The sequence below is a fragment of the Achroia grisella genome, unplaced genomic scaffold, assembly GCF_030625045.1.
Source record: "Achroia grisella isolate CSIRO2021 unplaced genomic scaffold, CSIRO_AGI_Agris_v1 utg906, whole genome shotgun sequence".
In the NCBI taxonomy this organism is placed as follows: domain Eukaryota; kingdom Metazoa; phylum Arthropoda; class Insecta; order Lepidoptera; family Pyralidae; genus Achroia; species Achroia grisella.
Window position 1 is genome coordinate 2,563,656 of NW_026713064.1, and position 18,046 is coordinate 2,581,701.

At 31.7% G+C, this 18,046-nt stretch overlaps 1 protein-coding gene across 1 annotated transcript in view; it reads left to right on the forward strand.

Moving 5' to 3' along the window:
• Positions 1-569: 569 nt before the first annotated feature.
• LOC131853749 (membralin) overlaps positions 570-18,046 on the forward strand; it is a 107,746-nt gene continuing 90,269 nt past the window's right edge. Inside the window, exons 1-7 of the mRNA XM_059204774.1 lie at positions 570-741; positions 1,092-1,635; positions 2,388-2,685; positions 3,534-3,573; positions 4,037-4,271; positions 5,293-5,383; positions 17,048-17,105. Of these exons, the coding sequence (XP_059060757.1) occupies positions 1,154-1,635; positions 2,388-2,685; positions 3,534-3,573; positions 4,037-4,271; positions 5,293-5,383; positions 17,048-17,105 (1,204 nt within the window). The 5' untranslated portion in view covers positions 570-741; positions 1,092-1,153. The remainder of the gene's footprint in view (positions 742-1,091; positions 1,636-2,387; positions 2,686-3,533; positions 3,574-4,036; positions 4,272-5,292; positions 5,384-17,047; positions 17,106-18,046) is intronic.

Here is an 18,046-nt window from a genome sequence, read left to right on the forward strand (position 1 = left end):
GTAGAGTTAGATGTCATACCTCCATGCCGTGCAATATTACTGACGATCAATAATCTATCAGAATTAGAACGCTTAGGTATATCAGAGTTATGCTAAGGAGCGTAGATTTATAATTCATATTATTATTATTATAATGAATTTACATAGCACATAAACAGTATATTCTTAATTTGTAATGGTAATTCATTATTATTTTTATTTTCTATTCTACTAAATTTTTCAAAATGATCTTACAATGTTTTGTTCCATTGAAATTATATAACATCTATTGGTGATATTGTAAGAACTATGTTTGCAATCGATGTTCAGATTGGCTGGTATAATGACGAATTATGTTTGAATTTTCGAAAACCACTTCTGTACTTTACTTGTATACTACTGTTACATTGCTAACAAGTTCCGAGGTAACTTTCATAACAAATATAATAGTAAAAGCGCCCTCTATTGTAATATTATTATATTATTTCATACTACCTTGAGAGCACTACCTAATGAATGACATAAAAACATGACACGACGACAGTTTTGATTGATAGAATGACGTTTGCATCTTGACAGATTTAATTTTAGTTTTATTTATCTCGACTATCTTTATCGAGTTTATTCAGGACATTGAATATAGATTTATTGCCAAGGTCCTGTTTTTAATTGTATCAGAAATAGTAATAGTGATCACAAATACACTATATATTGTTGTAATGAAACATCTGCTTTTGTTATGACCAGTGTATTTGACATTTGGTGAGTGTTGTGGCCAAATCCATGGTCGTGTTATATACTTTTACTCGTTGACCCATCATTAATTTGATAATAAGTTCATTTCTGCTTTATTTTACAGTGTATATTTTTAATATTTTGGTTTTCATAGGTAACATTTTTATAATTATATTTATCTATCTGTTGATCCTAATTATATCTAAAACGGAATTGTTTCTCAAACATAACGTAAATTAATTAATTATCTATGTATTTACGCATAGTTCTAGTTTGACTTCATTATAATATTACCAAATTGATATGTATTTTGTGTTTGACATATATTTGGGTGTACAGTTCTGAGGTTACACTTAATAACAAACTTTCTCTTTCAGATCAGACAATTGAAATGATTGTATAGTTTAAGTGTGAGTGTATCACATATACTGTTTGAGTAATGAGTGGAGGTGGCCCACAGATTATGAATAATTTGCCACCAGGAGTTAACCCTGAGAACAACTTGCTGCCTGGAGGGCCAGTCATCAATCCAACAATGAATAGAAATAGAAACAATAATCAGAATCCACTGCTAAATGTACGGGAAAGGTTATTTCATGCACTATTTTTCAAATTTGCTGTAGCCTATGCCCGTACATTTCCCCGACCAGTGAGAAGATTTTTTGAGTTCCTTGTTCTTTTAAAAGCCTTAGTTGCGTTTTTTGTGCTTGCATATATACATATAACATTTTCAAGAACACCAACAACATGTTTAAATCATGTGAAGGATTCATGGCCCAGAGATGGTATTCTAAGAGTGGAGATATTAAAAAATCCATCTCAAGATTATACTATAGAAGAAAGTTATGCTAAGGAGCGTAGATTAAAACCAGCTAAAGACGATCTTCATTCCATATTAGGAATGTTGCCTAACACTGATGGGTGAGTTTATTTTACAATCTTATTTTATTGAAAATTTTATGTATATGACTATGTATAGTCAATTTGCACTGATAATTCAGTTCAGAGCTTAGATACTAGATAAGATATTTTATATTAGCTCTGGTGTTACAGGTGTCTATTCAAAATAACAGTAAAAAAAAATATGGTTAGAAACTTTGTATTTCTCACCATGGTCATAAATGTAGATAATATTCCACATTTATAAAAAAAAAACTGGTGTTTTGTAATCAACAATAAATGTATTTTATTTATGATATTCTATTACCAGATTAAGATGAATATTTTAATTTAAAAATTTATTTCGTAAAATTTCAAGGAAGCAACTCTTTTTATTTATAAGTGTTTTGATCAGTATGATATACAATCTAATAGCTTTTACTATAAAATATACAGACATTAGTAATAAGCAAATAAACAATTTATGTGCATATAGTTATAATAATAATGTATTGTGTATTTGATTACACTATATTTATGTACTACTTGCTGTGCCTGTGACTTTGTACCATAAAAAAACAGAAATATCTTTTTTAAATAAATTCAGTAATAATTTGGTTAAGCTATTTCTTAGATTAGTTCTAGATTATTCATTGTTTTGGGTTCTAATACAGTATTAAAGTCAAGAAGCTTTTCTCCTATATTTTTCATATTCAGACAACAATTAGCTACTTTTAATTATACATATGCAGATTTAAATGCCATAGAATTTATATATGTTTCCTTAATTATAGATTTGTTAATATTGAATCCTCCACCAGTGATAATATGGATGATGATGAATATCTACAAGATGGCACTGATTATGGGAACATCACACGGGTCCATGATGATACTCAGATTGAATCTGACACTGGTCATGTAATGGAGACAGCTTATGTAAATACAAGTCCAGAACTAGTTCCAAGTGAGGAAGCAACTGATCTCAATGTCACAATAATACCTAGTGAAGATATGGATAGATCTTCTTCACTATGGGAAGGAATTATGGGACTCATTGATAAATTTGAGAAGAATGCTAATTTCTTGGATGTGAGTATTTTTAATCTGATTACTGTAATTAATAATGGTGTCAGTGCTATTTTATATGTATATTATATGTATCTATTACAAAAAAATGTTTGTATATAAACATTAGTAACAAATTGTATAAGCTGTGCTTAGTTTAATACTAGATGATGCTGCATGAATAGTTAAAGATTAATAATGTATTACATGAATTATTTGAAATTGAATGAAGGTGCATGAGGTAGTCCATGTAGAATAATAGAGTTTCATACACCATAATTATGGCATATATTAAATAATATACTAAATAATAAACTTATGTATCCTAGCTGCTTATCAGTTTTTTGCATATTAAAAAAATAAGGATAAGGTAATTACACACTGACTGCCCTAATGCTATATGGTAGTTGGGCACCAATAGTGGATGATAGAGTGAATAGAAAGTCAGTAGTTCCCATTGAGATAAATTCACTAAATCAAATTAATAAGTATGGCTTCCAGAGGGCTGTGTGGAGGTCTATGTAACATGGTAATGGCTATTAATGGGAGCCTTATTACAGTAGCCTGCTTAAACTTAAAAGATTCTTGTATTTTTTAGATTAAAACATGCTACTGCAGTTATTTATCAATCTTGTGTTTATTTGCAATGCCCTTGTCTTGGAATTGTATTGTAAGCATTCCTCGTCTGGTAAACAACAGTTCCACCTCTGTCTACTTCCTGCAATATTTCACATGTCATCGCATGTACCATTAACGCAGTATATTTGCGTATGGGGTCGTAACTGCGCACCTCTGACTCCGCTGTTATCAGTATAATATATACAGAGTTAAAAATGTTTATATAACTTATATTATTGTTATTTTTGCTTCAGGATCGGTTTGAGGAAGTAGCAGCAAATGATTCTTCGAAAGGTGAGTTGAACAAAGTTATAACATACTAGAGACACACCCCGACTTTGCATGGATATTTCAATTCATTTACACAACACCATAATGAATTAAGACACTTAAATTTTCCTTGAAAATGTGTTGATGGGTGAGAAATAACATGAAAATCTCTTAAATATTTTATTTTTGAATGTGTAAGATTTTTCTGTACTCCTTTAAACAGTTTAAGTGTTTAAAAGAAATATCTTTTAACACATGTTGAACAATAATACTACACTACATAATTAAATTTTTAAATTAATTACACTGCACATATTAAAAAAAAATGGTGTCAGTTGATTTTCTTGCCTTCTTCACTCAAGTAGGTAAATCTACCGAAGTGGACTGTAGGGATAGTGATAAAAAACTGTGACATGGTCTTATTTGATTTCATTTTATTTGATTTGCAAAACTTAAGTTTAAAAGACTTCTATTGTTATATTTTCAGATGAAGATTATATCCTTGAGTACTCCTTGGAATATGGTTTCCTACGATTATCACCAAACGCTCGACTCAAACTTAAGATACCCGTTAAGATTGTCACATTGGATCCCCAACAGGATGAGTGCTTCGGTGATCCATTTTCTCGTTTCGTGCTAGACGAATTTTTGGGATATGATGACCTTCTTATGGCTTCCATAAAAGGTCTCGCAGAACAAGAAGATAACAAAGGTTATTTGAGGTAAGGGATATAAATATATATATTGGATATTAACGAAATATAAATACTCTTCATTCACATAAACATAATATAAGCTCTTTCTAATAGTATTGTTTATTCTGCTACTTATTTGGAAAGCAGACTCATCACAGCACATCACATTTTAAATAAATATTGTTCAGCATTACATTTAAATCTAAAGATTTTGTGTGAATTCAAACTGCCAAATATTTATTAATATAACGTAAATATAACAAAATAAATCAGTCAAAGTTATCAGAGCTGACCAGTAACACTCGTCCAACCAAATAGCACAGTTTGGTTGGACGAGTGTTAAGGGTATAAAGGGTGAGCCAGCCATCATTGCTCTCAACCATATTTTAGGAGACATTACGACGACTGACTGTATACTTCGGATCTGCTTTATGGAATACAGCGTTTGGAACTGGCTAATAATGTTAAACTCGTATTTATTATCCCTTACAAAGAAACATACAAAATTTCAAATGTTCCCTGTTTATGTTGTTATAATGATAAAAGAAGATATACACCAAATTTATGATTTTATATAATTTAAATGGCGTACAAATTAGTCGTCTATAAACATGAATAGCATCACGAATATCATGTTATCATTTTACGTTCCTCATGAACTGCCATTCTTGAGAACTAAAGTGGCATAGCTCCGTGGTTTGTAATTTCACTGCCCTATGGCTCTATAACTGAATATAGCAGAGTAAGTAAGCAATTTGGTGACTGAAATATGTAGGTCTGATAGAGCTATGGAAATTTACAAAGTCTATTTACATGCCTTTAAGAAAAGAGCTTATATCTTCTTAAAAGGCCGGCATCGCATTTGCAATTCTCCTGGTATTGTGGGTATTCATGGGCGGCGGTAATTATGTAATATCAGGTGAGCCCCAAACTAGTTTGTCCCATATACCATAAAAAAATTACTACAACGTTTATATTCTCAATCCATTTTGACTTTTAGTAGAATAAAATATCTTGTGAAGTATTAATTAATCGCATATTGTTACAGGAATGTCATCACTGGTGAACATTATCGCTTTGTATCGATGCTCACTGCACGCAGCTCCTACATAGCAGCTTTCTTCATCATGCTGGTTTTTGTAAGTATACATTCATTATTTATACAGCCAAGTGGACTGGTTAATAATAATACCGCTGAACAAGTCACACAGCGCCATCTAGTCCCAAGCTAAGCAGAACTTGTGTTATAGGTACTAGATATCTGATAGACAGTATTGGTCTGGGTGTTTTCTTTCACATCATATTCGTGACGTATTGTGTGATGAATCGGACCCGCGACCATCGGAAATAAAGAGGTGTACAAAACCGCTATACAACCGAGGCGACCAAAGAGTTCATAAACACTAATAGTTAATTATAATTTATTATAATAATTATAATATATGACGACATAACAAATACGACATGACAAATCTTAGCATTTAGCTAAGATTTGTCATGTCGTTCATCGTGACGTAACATCTTTGAAAATATATAATGTATATAACCAAACTTATACTGTAAAAAACCATTTGCTTCGGTCTCAACTATTTCAACAGCTAAATATAAACGTGGGTCTTCAACTAGTTTTCCATTCTAACTACATATAAAGAACATGCCCCTCCAGAAACCGCGTGTGGCGATATAAATTCGGATACTTAATATAGTATGATTAAAATATGCTAAGGAATGTCCGTCCGCCTTATGAATATAGCAGCTAATTAAGGCGAGCAAAACAAACAAAAATATATAATCTGTACCTCTAGGGCCATTGCCCTAATTGCAGATAATTAAACCTGTACTGTGATAATTATGTAGCTGTACTTGTAATTATAGGGAGTACAATTGATAACAAAAATATCATATATTGGGTTTATGACCTGCTTTATCTTAGGTTTGCCTTTTTTCACGTTCGCCATTTATGTGTGCACCGCAATGTTATAACATTAGTAATTACCAACATTACGGTGTATATACAAATATACAACATAAGAAGTATACTATATCCTATACTGATTTTGTGGACGCCTACAAAATAAGCATAGGATACATTTTTATATATGCAGATACTTATTAGTCTTTTGATTTTGTTGAACAGCAGATAAAATTGTGTACCCCTGTTACTTACGTACTATTTATTAAGTCGTTTTCCTAATCCTTTTTACTCCAATAATATTTCTCTACCTGTTTTGGTATTTTGTATCATGAAGATTGTTATAAAACATCGAATACGGTGATGAGCGTATTTGTCAGACATCTTACCTGGCTGCGACTTCTGGGACTTTTGTCAAGGCTGCCGTCTTTATGGTCCCAACTTTTAGCTGCATATAAGAAAACTAACGACTAATATTTTTTTTGTCTTTTTTGTAATTTACGATATCTCCATATTTTATTGCAGTCGCGACATTCTGGTAATTCACACCATCCTTATGTGGTTACTTTCGTCTTTTTTTAATGAACCTGTGTCGTGTATGTTCATTAGCCGGTGGTTACATAAAATTTAAGAGCACCCTTAAGTTTTTGTTTACCTTAGTTTATTATCAATGCTTTTGTCTTTACACCTCATATTCCTGCCCCAGTTCTGAAGTTCTGAGATCGATGGGAATGAATCTACTATTTTCATTACTAATAATCCCATTGACCTCAGAACTGGTGTGCTATAGTAGATTCATTGCTGGCAATGGACAAAGGCTGATCAACCATAAAGCGATCCCCCTGGAATCTATCGTGGTTTATACCTGTTCATTCACGACACTGGCATGACTCCATGCTAATCCTGTAATTCTCTACCAGCACTTGCGTATTTCATTAGCGTAGGCTAGCGCAACATTCTTTTATAATCCATTAAAAAAAACAGGTCTGAATTGTGATCTTCTATGACATTATTTTTTCGATATCTGGATTAATGACGAGTATGAATAAAGAGAGTATAAATATTATATTTTGTATGTATATATAGTTGAATAAAAACATTACATCATCTTATTTTCAATTTTGTTAAACAAATACTAAATCAATTTTGCCAAAGCGCCATCTTGCGGGTAGTAGCGGAACGTACAAGTATTGTTCACGGAGAGCATTGGTTTATGCTTTGCTGTAAATATATTTTTATTCTACGAGATTTCATTTGGGAAGGTATAGAGGGTGATTTTTATATCTTTTACTTGAACATCCGTGAAATAAGGTTTTTTGAGTACATTTCAGTAACTGCCAGTAACTAAAATGACTTCATTAAATAATTTGAATAATAGCTAAAATAACGGCAAAATCCTAGAAACTTATAAAAATATTATAAGTTTCTAGGATTTTGTACATCTAGGTATATTTATAGTAGAAACGTAAGATTCATTGTTCTGAAAACGGCAATACCAAAAAAGAGCTTTGATACTAGTTATAAATAAGCCAGTAATTCCGGAAGAAATTATTATCATGTTATATCTACATTTACATTTTCGATAAACTAAAAGTTTTGTTGCGAAATATTTTCTTAAAAAGATTACAAATTAAAACTCTTAAGCATGAAGCATGCTTAAGAGTTTTAATTTGTTACTAATATTTAGGAAAAAGATAATATTATGTAATTATATTGAATACAAAAAGTCAATCTGCATAATGGATAAGGTTGCAAAAGCAAAAAATGTTATTCATTTTCTTGCAGTGTATCCATGTGCATTTATACCAGTTACAGATTTTACCACATCGCACACTTTTAATTGTATTTTTTTTAGTTCAGTATTGTTAGCACAATATGAACTAAAAAAATACAATTATCGGAAAATCCCATATGAAGTTGTAATTTATTTTTAAAAAATTTAGTTTTTTATATAATTCAATATTATACTTCAATAATATATAATTTTTTTCTGTAGCTTTAACTATTATTATATAAAGATTTTTTTTTTCTGCACTTTTCTATAAAATTATTATTTATTAACATGGTTATTTATCACGGTTATCATTATTATAAAACATTATCTCATGCGGGCGATAAAGTGACCCTTTCCCTGAAAATCTCGACGTTTTATCAGTCAGTAGTAGTAGTAAGTTGGGAAAAAAGTTTGATCTCTATAAAAATTGCATTCGATTCGTGCGATGCTGGGGTAGATCACTAGTTTCCCTATAATGAAAAGGAGCTATGATACATTGTATTCTTATCCTGTGACCACAAGTAGAACGCAAGTGTATACAGATCAATTAATAGGTATCGCGTAAGGCGGGGCCCCCATTGCCACTAAAATCAGGACTCCCAGAGTTACAGTTATTGCTCTTTTACAGCCCTTTCAAACTTTATTACGGTTCCAAATTCCACCACTGCGTGTGCCCAGACTGTGGCGTCGTGTTGCCTTGTTCTTAGGTAAATACTGTTACGTTATCGTAATTTAACAGTTCCGATGTTCAAAGTTGGCAAACAGTTTTCTTTGTAAACGGTTAGCTTTTGTATGTTTACAAATAATTACAAATATAGGTAACCTATGTAGGTAATATTTACATAGGTACCGTTTTCCTTTTTTTAATCTTTCAATAATAAAAGGATAGAATTATTTATATTGTTAACTTAGTCTTAAGTATAAGCACGGAAGTTTAAAAGCAACAATAGAATAGAAATATAGAGCTACATATACAAGTTAATTACAAATTGCCGTACTATTCCACAAGGATCGCCTTTTTATATATATCGATTTCTTATATATATTTTTACATTTGTGATAGACGCTTAACTACTAAATACTTATAATCTTATACTTAGTTTTCTATCATCAATTTTCAGAAATAAAAGTAAATATTCATCCACAACAGTTGCTATTGTCAGTATTCTTTGGCAAGATTCTGTTTTTAGAGTTAATTTAACTCTGTATTACACCCCTTGGTACGTACGTACTGATAGATTTAAGAGATAGAGTGTGGAAATTATACATTTCGCTTGTTTTTTTTAAATTCGTTGGCAAATATAATATAAATTACATTTTGACTGTGTGAAGTAAAAAGTACGTTGCCTCGGTCTATTTCGTATTTGAAAGTTAGTTCGTTATCCAAAGAAAAAAAAAAAATGAGTGTTCGCTCCAATCACAAAGATCATCCCATATTGCATTTCGTTGTTGCTTGTTGTACGCCACACCCCTTTTGGTCTGCATTGGAGTACAATCTTCATACATTTGTGGGTAATAAACTACATCGCCTTACATTCTTTTTAATAGAAAAAATTGCTATTCTTAAGTATTATTTCTAAAAATTCAATAGGACTTGACTGAATGGTACTGAGAATGGGTATAAAATGTTACAATAAGATAAGAAAGGGTATTCTTCTGTCAGCTTTTAATAAATTTAAAATATCTATTAAAATGCAATTGAATAAATTATATTCATATACATCATTTATAGCAGTTGTCTAGCACTCATAACATAAGCTCTGCTTACCGTGGGACGACGGCGCTGTGGTAATTGTCCACGGTTATTTATATACTTATTTATTTAGATATAGTGATTTAAGATAACGGTTTATATGTAATATGATAATATTAATCATTTCATACATTGTCCCATACTAGTATCAATATCATTCTAGTTATTGGTCGCTAGTTATTGTAAAATTGTTAAATACTCTCGTGTTCATAAATGTGTAAACGCATTGTGTGTAAATTTAGTTAAAATTATTGTTTACATAACACAGCTACAAGGTATAGTACGATATTAATATTGATGGTGACGTGATCCGCTTCGATATATGCCACTACACTAATCACATAGCCCGTCAGAGGCCAGAGAAATTGCATTAATCAATTGTCAAACTGCGCGCATATTGCCTAATATATCTCCAGTATTCTCTTGTTACATGTGGTACGGAGACATCGGATAGTCAGGGTTGGTACTTCGACTATATCATTCGTTGTCTTGATTACCAGTTGGGTAATAATAATAATAAAGAAATATTAGTAACTCATAAGTAAATAGAAGACTAATAAACTGTATCCTTTTGATCACGTCAGATATAGAAACTACTCAAACTAGTAGATAGCCATTTTTGCTTCAATGGTTAATTAATAATAAACATAATTTAATTTAATTATTTAAAGTTTTATACCGATGTGGTAAGCATAGTATGAATGAACTGTAAGCGATATAAAAAACAATGGATACAAAACGGTACAAACAGTAGCATGGCAAAAGTGACAATTCTAAACACGAAGGAAAATACATTTAAAATTGGTAGAAAAATAGATATATAAAAATGTGCAAAGAGTTTGCAACAACCGACTTCTAAAAACAAGATTCCCAGTTAACTATATTTGTTTTTATTATAATAAATACCTAGTTGTAATATTGCTTCCCTAATTAGAAAAGACTGATTTGATTTTGTGTATCAACCTCTTATATGTTTTATATTGCGTTTCATAAATAATAGTATATATTTGTATGTCGCAGTAGGCTACAATATTATCTAAATCTCTCGGAAAATATAAAGTAAATCCATGAATAATTGTTAGTTTAGACAGCTTAGTCTTTCATGTGCCGTGATTGGATATAAAAGCCAGCAACTGGTGTTGTGGTGGGGTTCTTTTTTGTTGAGATGTGTTAAATAATAATAATATGTATGTTTGCAGAATAATTGTATTGTCTCTTTTTATAATATATTTACACTGATGTCAATCTATATTTGACAACAACTATTATAAAAAGCGTAATCGGTGAGGAGGCCGTATATACACCTAACATCCTCCCGCAGACATGAAGTACTCATCAGATAGCTTATAGTAAATGAGCTTCTAGAAGGTAAAGCCTCTGAAAGGGGCGTACGAATACATCAGAGTTCGTCTTAATCTTGGCTACTCTGGCTATATTCCCACCAGGGGTACCATCTTTCCACCCAACCTCCCCTCCACCAAGTAGGGTCCGGTGGCTTAAATTTCCAGCTGATATGCTTGTCTTGAACTAGATAAAGTAGAATTACACTACTCGATGGTAATATTATTAAATGTCTAAAATTTCTATTTTCCTCTTTACTCAGAATTAGTTTAGTTTTCATTCTTATCATACCCTTTTCATCTGTAAAAATAGTCTTCTTTTTCAATTTCTTAAACTCGTCATTTGCTTGAAAATATTCTCTTTGTATAATCATTACTAATTTATTTTCCACTTCTTCATAATCATCGGATGTCATAATTGTATTTAGTTTTTGTTCTTCCTTCTTTTCTTTAAAGTCGTAAGTAATCTTTTCATACTTCAAAGAATGTTTCCTTATGTCTTTTTCTATGTTTTCATCTCCTTCGTATTTCTTACTCATATCCGATGAAATATATTCCATTGTCGGTTCATTTACTTCTTTTATATAACTTTTAAAACCGAACTTGTCCAACTCGATTTTTTCATTACTGTCAACTTCTCGTTTAAAAAATTGAAGTAGTTCTCCAAGTTGGTTACGTCTCTCTCTCTTGCACGTAAAATCTCCTCAGAGAGAGCGGATTCCCTCACATTGGAATCAAACCTTTTCAGCTCAATCTTTGGTAATGTGAATCGTCTCTTCATTATATTATTTATTGATTCTCCATTTACGCTCATATTTTCATCTGGTGTTCTTGTACTTATATCCTGTCTCTCAGATGATGCGACTGGTAACTGAGAGGCAGGTTGACGTTTATTCTGCGGTTCTATAAGTTCTTGATACATATTATCTAGAGTAATCCATTTAGTCAAAAATTCATCTGCCTTTTCACAATCTGCGTAAAATTCATCTTCATTTGTTTCGTCGTCATTCACCCATTCATTGTAAATATCTTTATCTACTTTAAATAATTCGTCTGCTATACCTTTAAATATTGAATGACACGCCTTTATTTCCGCAGTATTTGGTATGGGTTCCTTTAATAATTCTGATAACTGGTTCCCAGTCTTTGTGAATAATCGGCGTAAATTTTTTCTGGATTTTCTTAATCTCAACATTTTTCTTTTAAGTCACGGTCGCCAGATGTTGTGGTGGGGTTCTTTTTTGTTGAGATGTGTTAAATAATAATAATATGTATGTTTGCAGAATAATTGTATTGTCTCTTTTTATAATATATTTACACTGATGTCAATCTATATTTGACAACAACTATTATAAAAAGCGTAATCGGTGAGGAGGCCGTATATACACCTAACAACTGGTTTATCTAACATGCTTTGTCATTAATTAGTACATTGTCATGTTTAGCCTCATATGTACGTATTATGTGCTATTATTGTAACAGCAACAATTATGGCTATTTTCACCAAACGGCAACGTTCGTGTTAAATTTATTGTCTATTGTTAAGCATTTTGGTCTTGACGAAGCTCTTCAAACCAATAACTTTTGTTATGAACTACTTAAACATACATAACACTAAAATTACTTAGTAACTGACATTACCTAACTAAAGTTAAGGTGATTCACAAGGACATACAATTATTATATTGTATTTATAACCACATATTGTATAATTAACCACATGTAACAATGCAATTAACATCAACAGAATTTAAGAACAAAATAAAATCATATTTCGAGCAACATCCTTTTTACAATGTGACGGAATATCTGAATTCCAATGTACAATTATGACATTTTCCATTAAGTGACTTTTATTACTATGTTATATATTATTTAATTTATTATTTTGAATACTTAAAATTGTAATTGTGACATAATTATCTTAAAAATGTAATTACTATTGACATGCTGTTGTGTAACGAGATTTGTTACATTTGTGAATAAAGTAATATAATATATAATATAATACTGCCAATAAAGAAATTGTTAAAATCTGGTACGAACTGTCAATTGTTTCTACTTATGAGTTCTTTAAGAAAATTAGTTCAGAAATTTAATTGTCATCTCACAAGACAATTATCAGATATTTACTATATTGTTGATTTATATATTACTAGCTGATCCCGCGACTACGTCCGCGTGGAATTTAACTTTATTATTTTAAAATAAAAGTAGCCTAAGTTACTCATTATTATATCGGCTACCTGCCAAAAAAAGTCCTGTCAAAATAAGTCCATACATTTCAGAGTTTCGTTAGAACAAACAAGCTGACAGGCAGACAAAAATCGTAAAAAATGTTATTTTGGTGTACCGTGTTTATAGTCATGTAGTGCATTTAGTATAAAACGGTTATTTCAATATTACAAACAGACACTCCAATTTTATTTATATGTATAGATATAATCTTTTTACCTATTGATTTAAAAAAAGTACGTCTCAGTTGATCTCGTTTCTTGTATGTTCATGGTAATGTACTGGTTAATGTAAATAATTGCTTGGGGAAATGAACATTTTCTGAGTTTAGTTTTGGTTTGGGCGAAACCTTATTGTTATTAATCCCTATAGAATAGGCCACACTGTAAGGAGCTGTTTGATATGTTTTGCATGAAACATTAACTTGGTCAACACTGGTCTTCTTGACGGGTTTAATTATTTTTAAAGTAAAAGTAGTAAAAAACAAGTTGATAGGAATATTCTTCCTGATAGTACTACGAATAGGTAGCACTACGAATATTTTGTCATCACGTTATGTCTGTATCATTCAAACATCGGTAATGTTCCAGAAGATTATGGTGTAATACTTCTGTACCTTGTAATTGCCCTGCCATATCATCCTTCAATAGTAACACATCTTACAAAGCAACATCTTTGGCGGCGATTTCGGTAGGATGTTATGCCTTCCTGGTAGGAACTTAATTCTACTGTTCTACGAGACAATATAACTTGGTCCGCAAAAATGATACTTACACTGGCCGTAGCGCAATACCTTTTAATATTAACGGCGTGGGACGATCGATATACTGGCCGCTCTTTAGTTTACGGCCACCGTAAAAACTAACAGCTTGCCGGCGGCTGGATTACTTGCGGCCCATTGCGCTGGTGACGGCATGAGCATGTACGCCCCGGTGACCCGTGTCGCCGTAGCCCTTTACTTAGCAATCGCTAGTTCAACAGAATAGAAATAATTCAACAATACCCAGTACATTATTAGTGATATCATTTCAAATTATAACAGCATCAGCACGCTTATATTTAATTTAGAGAATTTAATTTTCTCTTCTTGGTTAGGTTATATATTGAAGTTGGTTCTGTGGGATATAAAATAACATGGGGAGTTTCGATAGAATTAACTTGCGCCGTAAAAATTATTTGTATTACCTTTTACTCATGACAACATTAGTGTATAACAATTAATAATGCTAACAGCTATATTTCAGAATAATAGTACCACAAAAAATAAATAAGTAAGCTTACAGTTCTAGCAATTTTTTTAATAACGCAGTCCAAGTGTCAAAATCAATCTGTTTATAATGCAAAACGGTTACAAAGGCGTTAAACATAATGTTTTAGTGTATTTTTTCCACCAATTATGTTTTAATTGGATGGTTTTCATATTCACATGATTGTGATGATGATGATTTATGTCATCTATACGCAATACATTCTATGATTCAGTTCATGCTTACACGGAGCCACTCAGATGATGGAATTTTAAAAATGCGATTAATTTCAGAGTTACTATCCTCAGTATTGAGAAAACGAAGTATTAAAGTGGAAGTTAAGGTTTAATCACAGTTGCATAATTTCTACATGATATATGTACATAACAAAATTTTGTCCTCTTGAATAGTAACTGTATTTTTATTTATAGGTACTACAGTAAAGAATAAGATTAAAGATTCTTTATTTGTAAAATATACGTAATTACAGTACAGCATTTGTACGCCATGTTCAGTCCAGATGGTCAGCATCTTCGCATGGTATAAACATTTGTATTCATGATTATGATTGTTTGTATCAATCTGAGTGTTTAGTATGTGTATGAAGTATTTACAAAATAAAATGTATCTAAGTATCAGTTGTGTTATGAGTGATGGCGATGTGTGAGAGTACGTAGATATTATATATTTTATTACATAAATACTAGAATATTCAAATACAAATGGAAACTAAAAATGCAACTATATTTTGTAATTACTTATGTTTCTCTTTAAATTTGTTCTTATTTTTAATGGTAGTATATAAGAAATAGTTCTATTGACTCTTATTTGTTTTCTCAATTCTGTTTACTTCACTCAATACTGGCCAAATGTATTGATTATTTGAAATAAAAAATACAATCTATCGGCTAACATGTTTGGATTGCTCCGCTGGTGAGTTGAAGTGCTTATTCCCCATGTAATTATGGTCATCACTACACAGCACGCTTGGCAAACATGACCCGAAACCTCGATTTCAGGCCACAAGTAATTGTAATCTATAGTAGTAGATACATACCTATACTAAATAAATGAGAAGTCTTTAAAAAGTATGTATCATAGTAAAATAAGCAGTTTTTTACTATGCTACATACTTTTTAAGGATTTATATATATATATAAATTAATAAATTATATATAAATTAAGACAGTTCTTTCTTTGTGTATTACATAATTTCTAACTATGGAATTCTTTACAATGTTCCTATTTTATTCTTTTGGTTCATCTTCACCGTGAGTACAATTCATTAGGTAACGAATCATCGTACTACTCGTATTGGTGACGGTATACTACAAGGTTTCCTGAATGTATATATTTGTCACAAGCTTTATAGAAAAACAAAATAAGTAACGGTAAAAAAATATAAAAACAAATGTCAAAAATAAATCGATTTATCAATTATATCAATCAAACAAAAAAGATGTGTGCCGCTAACAGCAAGTATTAATTTTTGATAATATCTTCATTTCTATTTTGCTATCTTATCTCTACTTTTAAGTTATAGGCAACTGCAGTATTACAGAAACATTGGTACACCAAGAAGTATATTTTCCCTTTTACGCCATCGCAGCATGACTTAACGTTTGACTCCAAACGAAAACTAAACAGTAGCTAGAATCAGCATAGTTACATGTTGGATGTAGGTGGTGGTAGGGCCGCCGTCCCTACTAGTCGGCTATCAATCTTTTCGCCACATCATTTGCTCCCCGCGCCGCCTTGCCGCGATTGAATTTCATTAACGAAACGCTTAGTGCAGATTGAATCCATTTAAGTAACAGACCTGCCCTTCTAAATGTTCCTTTATGTAGTAATTGTAACGTATACGTTCCCAGACCTGGAATTTTCAATTTTAGATCTAACTTCATTGTGTTGTTGCCGGATTAACAAATATTTATCTGCGTTGTGCGTGATTAGGTACAGACTTCTATGTTTTTTCACTCTAAATATAGAGGTTCGGAACTTATTAGGTATATCTTTTTACAGCTTAACGCGTGGTATATTACGTAAATACCTATGCACTAATACGGGCTCCTAGTTTAGATACTAGTGGTCAATTGCAATTTGCAAACTACAACCGCAATTCCTACTTGTAATTGTTCCTAAAGAATTGATAGAATATTTTGTTGTCAATAAAAATTATTACTATGACGGCTTCAGTGGTGTAACGGTTTAACACACCAGCTTGCTTTCTATTGTCGCGGATTCGATTCTCATGACATGACATAAACATTTGTATCCATGAATGTTACTGTTTGTATTGTTCTGTTCATCTGGGTATCGTATATGTACAAAAAATACATTTAAGTATTTCTATCAGTTGGTTAGTAGGTGTACTCAGTACATAAGTTTAATTTGGAATTGGGTGGCGCTGTATGAAATATCATATATTATATCGGATGTTTATGCCCATGTTACTGGTGGATCATACGACAGAAATGAAGGGAGTCAGCCGTGAATATGTTTTACCTATTTCAAATAAATTTATGTTCTATTTTCTTTTCAGACTATTTCGATCTCCATGCTCCTGAGGTATGCTCATCATCAGATCTTCGTATTTATAGGTGAGTAATTAAAGTAGGTACTTTAGTTGTGGTGTCTATAATGATTTATAATGTGGAAAGTATCCTTTATACACAATTTGAGACCTTCAAAACTGACCATTCTGTAACATACCTAATTTCCCGTGAATATAAAGTCTGTGTTATATAACAGGTTAATTTAAAAAGGCATAAAGCTAAATTATATTTTATCAGCAAATAAGTACTTACTAGAATCTCATGAAACAGAGCCTTATAAAATGAAATTGGCATTGTGTTTGCGCGTAAATGTTGCGAGAAACCATTTCTTAGTTTCTTTTTGTTAGAGGCGGACATAAACAGTGCAATTATGTGCTGTCGAAATGAATTCAGTAAAAATCTCGAGTCGGGAGCCGGCTCAGCGGCAATCTCTTTGTAATAACAATAATTGCGAATAGAGCCCGCGGCATCAGCCCGCCTTCGCGTCTGTTCAAAAATAAAAAAAATATATATGAAAATTCAACGGTTGGGATTTGTCTAGCGCGCTCTCCCTCGCTCTTTGATCCGTCGGCAATTAGCCGATAGAGATAATTTGTTTCTTACTCTGTTTGCCGTTTGCGCCACTTGGCTTAGTGTTTCAATACGATGATTGTTTTGAAATTTTTCCAATTTACATTTCGTAGAAACATTATATTCGCGCTACGTTGGATTCAAATTCATAATACCCTTCTGGATTCAAATTCTGACTTAATACCAGGTGAAATATATGATGTACCAGTTAAGCCATGGCCTTCTCGTTTAACTTTTTTGTTTGTTAACCGATTTATATAAAATTAATGCACACAGTAAAAAAGTAAGTGTACATTTGATAGACTTGGTGGGATTTTATACCAGTCAAACATAGGTAGTGCAGAGAATAATTGTTAGCGGTCCAAATATAGTCGTAAAATATAGGCATAAAATGTAAATAAATTATCCGATTGCAA